The sequence below is a fragment of the Haliotis cracherodii genome, unplaced genomic scaffold (genome assembly GCF_022045235.1).
Source record: "Haliotis cracherodii isolate W230 unplaced genomic scaffold, xgHalCrac1.p SCAF_12, whole genome shotgun sequence".
In the NCBI taxonomy this organism is placed as follows: Eukaryota; Metazoa; Mollusca; class Gastropoda; order Lepetellida; family Haliotidae; genus Haliotis; species Haliotis cracherodii.
In genome coordinates, this window is record NW_027266267.1 from 25,613,993 (window position 1) to 25,618,195 (window position 4,203).

At 43.3% G+C, this 4,203-nt stretch overlaps 1 protein-coding gene across 1 annotated transcript; it reads left to right on the forward strand.

The window, feature by feature from the left end:
* Nucleotides 1-413: 413 nt before the first annotated feature.
* LOC139457712 (beta-1,3-galactosyltransferase 5-like) lies at nt 414-1,666 on the forward strand. The gene is given in 2 exon segments (XM_071239066.1): nt 414-461; nt 464-1,666. Coding segments are annotated over 2 exon segments (1,251 nt in total).
* The last annotated feature ends 2,537 nt before the right edge of the window (nt 1,667-4,203 follow it).

Below are 4,203 nucleotides of genomic sequence, written 5' to 3' on the forward strand. Positions count from 1 at the left end.
ATCAATCACTGGATTGTCTGGTCCAGACTCGATTATTTACAGACCGCCGTCATTTAGCTGGAATATTGCTGAGTGTATGCGGCGTTAAACAACAAACCAACCAACCAACCAATTTGTTTTCTGAATCAGAGACGGTCTCGAGTCTAGCTGGCAGCATATGGCTCACGAATGAGCCCTCGAAGAATCAGCAGAGATTGAACAACAGGTTTACGACGAACAAACAGATTGTAAAACAGCGTGCACAATGCGATTGCGACAGACGGCGTTTGCAGAGGCCACTGAACATTGGCTGTTGGTTGTCGTCAGCTGTGTGTTGAAGAGAAGGAAAAAGACCGGAATTTGTGAACGAATATGAAGATATGAACTCAGACAGGACAACTGTGTAGACAGCGACCTTTGGTGAAAATGAGGCCATGATGCCCTCCTCAGGTACCGAACTGAAAGTAATTTTTACTTTAATTTTTTTTCAACTTTAGATCTCATTTCGTAAAAAAAGACAGCAATGGGTCGTAGTTGTTGTGCGCGTAGGTTAAGACTAATATTATTCATCATAAGTGTGACAGCACTGATGGTTTGGAAATGCAAATCATTAACTTCCAATGTGAAGAGTGAGAATACTACTGAGAGCCGTAACAACGTAGGCCTTCGTGAAAGCAACATTACTACGTCTCGACAAGGTGACGTCACGATATCGCGGTATGGCGTCATAAATACGTCATCGATAGATGACGTCGGCAAATGGTTCGACAACCATGACGTGGAGGCAGATGTGTTGTTGAATCTACATCAGTTTCAGTACAAACTTCAGTCTGATATTTGCAGCAAACATGAGCCTGACGCCATCGTCCTTGTCAGTACAGCTGCCGATCATTTCAGAGCCAGAGATTTCATCAGACAGACATGGGGGGCGGCCAAACATATTGGAAGTGTGTCGTTGTCTACTGTATTTTTCGTGGGCTTGCCTCGTAAACCCGTGGATCGCAGTAGTGAAAAAGGAATGCTTGATTTGAATGAAACGTCTACGAGACTAAATCAGCAGGATCATGGTCAAGGCCAGGTTCCACCCGAGGTTCAAAGACTTCTGGAAAGCGAGGCATCAACATATGGCGACATTGTGCAAGGTAACTTTGTCGACTCGTACTATAATTTGACCTACAAGCATATTATGGAGTTAGGATGGGTGGGGTCACTCTGTCCGAAGGTGAAGGTCATTGCGAAGATCGACGATGACATTATGTTGAATGTGTATAACCTTGCACAATTTGTCCGAAGAAATGTGGATTTGACACGCTCATTTTACTGCTTTGTGATGGAAAGGAAGCGGCCGTTTAGGCTTGTGGGAACGAAGTGGCATGTATCTGAGAAGGAGTACCCCTTTAAGGAATATCCGACATTTTGTAAAGGATTTGGTTACCTTATGTCACCGGAAGTCGCCCGAACTCTCTACGCAGCATCTCGCTTCAAGCGTTTCTATTGGATAGACGACGTATTCGTCACAGGCATACTTTCAAAGGGTATGGGACTGACGTTTCTCCCGCTAGAAAAGGAACACAGCTACAGGACAGACAACAGCAGTATCTCTGACAGGCTTTTTGTTGACATTGCTGCACACAGTGACGGTTATTCATTATGGAACACCATTAAATCAAAAAGTCAATTATCTTAAAACAGTTTTTAGGATTCGTCGGTACTTGATGCCAATCCGAGATTTGTCTAATGTCATAATATCAAATATTTTACGGTCGACGGTTCGATCTCTAGCCGCGTCATACCAAAATACGTTAAAACATGGTACATGTTGATGCCGCCTTGTGCTCGACATAACGGGGCTGAATCAAGGACTGGTCGGCTCGGAAGTCGGTATACTGTGTCCGAGTCGGGTATTCATTCTATAACAACGGCCTGGCATCTCAGCACTTTAAAACCGGTGTTAGTCCAAACCTGTATAAACAGCCACAGCCACTAAGCCACACACACGTGCATGCACGTCGCTATATAAGTGAAGTGGTCTTGAAGGCTACGTTAACCCCCTACTCTCTGCTTGAACATCTGATATACCCTCATTTGAATTTGTTTTAGAGACTGAATATGTTTTCGTTGACTTCTTCAGATTTTTTCAAGATATTCATTGGGTAATTATTTTGGGGGGTAAAATCAATTTTCCGAGTCTTTATTTAAAATATATTCCCAGTTCCCAAATTAGAATATCAACTGGCTTGTTCTAGACTAACATTTATTTCCAGAAATAAAGTTATATTTTTAAAAATTAAATATGTACAAAACAAAAAAAACCCCATCGAAATGAAGCCCAGATCAATGCATAATTTCAGGAGGCAGTCTAGCCTTGCCAAATCTCTAGAGTTTGATTCATTTATCAAACTATATGCTATAGGGTGTGGGGGCCAGACTAGACTTGACCCAGAACAGATTCATACGGAAATACCACGATATGTAGATCTCAGTAGACAAGTATATATTCAACATTCGTAATTATGCCAACATATGCTGATATGATTATGTAGCATGTGCTCGTGCTCAATGACAGGGAGTGTCCGCATGAATGGCATGCATTGTTCACAAAGAGAGTAAATATCGAGCCGGAATGTAATCACCAAGCTATTGAACAAGAACGTCTAGTGTATCGACTGTATCGTCAGAGGGACCCAGAAAGGTGGATGGGTGAGGTGAAATGGGGTTTCATGCCTCTTTCAAGATAATTTCAAGATTTTTATTAATACTATGCCAATGAGATACCATGCCGCGCGACCCTTGAAGAATCGGGGTCTTCAGTAACCCATGCTTGCTGTGAAAGGTGAGGTGAGGTTAGATGAAATGGGGTTTAACGTTGCGTCCAAGATAATTGCACTTATATAGCGACGTGCATGCACGTGTATGTGTGTGTGGCTGCTTGTACTAGTCCGGACTGATGCCGATTTATAGTGACTCCGAGCCGACCAATCCTTGTTTTAGCCCCTTAATGCCGAGCACCAGACAGGGTAACAACAAGTACCATCTTTTAAAGTCTTATGACGCGGTTTGGGATCGAACCCCGGACCTTCCGCTCTCCGGGCGGACGTTCTACCATTAGACCGCGGAGGCGGTTGCTGTGAAAGGCGACTATGCTTGTCGTACGAGGCGACTATCGGGATCGGGTGGTCAGGCTCGCTGACTTGGTTGATGCATGTCATCGTATCCCAATTACGTGGGTCGATGCTCATGATGTCAAACACTGGATTGTCTGGTCCAGACTCGATTATTTACAGACCGCCGTCATATATTATATGCTGAGTGCGGCGTGAGAAGACACAAACAAACAAAACAAACAAACCATGCCGCGTTTTTACCTGAATACCCCGCTCAGACACAGTATAGCGACTCCGAGCCGACCAGTCCATGTTTTAGCCCCTTAATGCCGAGCGCCAGTCAGGGTAACACCATTTTAGCAGGGTACCATCTTTTAACGACTTTTGGGATCGAAATGCCGACCTTCCGCACTCCGACCAGACGCTCTTTCAAATAGACCACACAAAGGGGGGTGTTTGTACGGGGGGTTGACGAACATCTAGTCTCTGAAATGAACATATCGTACAGAAAAAACAGTTGTTCAGTTATCTTAATAAAAATATAATAAAAGGGAGCCAAGTGACTCTCTTCATTATACTGGAGTAATCTAGACTTGCCAAACATTATAGACTTGCATGGGCTGTATTTGATATATATTTGTATCAGGGTCTGTAAGACAGACTATACGGGGGGCTGATGGCGATTATAACTTCCACCAGCATTTTCAAGAAATATTATAATTATTGTTTAAATATTTAAATACTAGTATAACATTGATTTTGTCTCGATAGACATTTCTTACACGAAGGAGTGGCATTAACTGTGTGTAGGCATCGAGCGATCTTTTCGAGCGCTGCTTATCCTGTTATTTCTAAGCGTCAGGGGTTTTAACACTACTACTCGCAGCATGCGCAGAAAGCGAATTCCACGGTGGTGTAATTACGTCACGTGTTACTACAGGTCTTCCAGTCTTTGCGTATCGTTCGATAGCATCCTTTAAATGGACTCCCCTAAAATTAAAGACACCGATGCAAGGCTAGATGAGACAGCCGAATATGGAGAAACGTCCAATTTTCAGCTCCCCGGTGTTCCTGTAATTGGTATTACAGTAAACTACGGTTATAGCGAACACGCTTATAA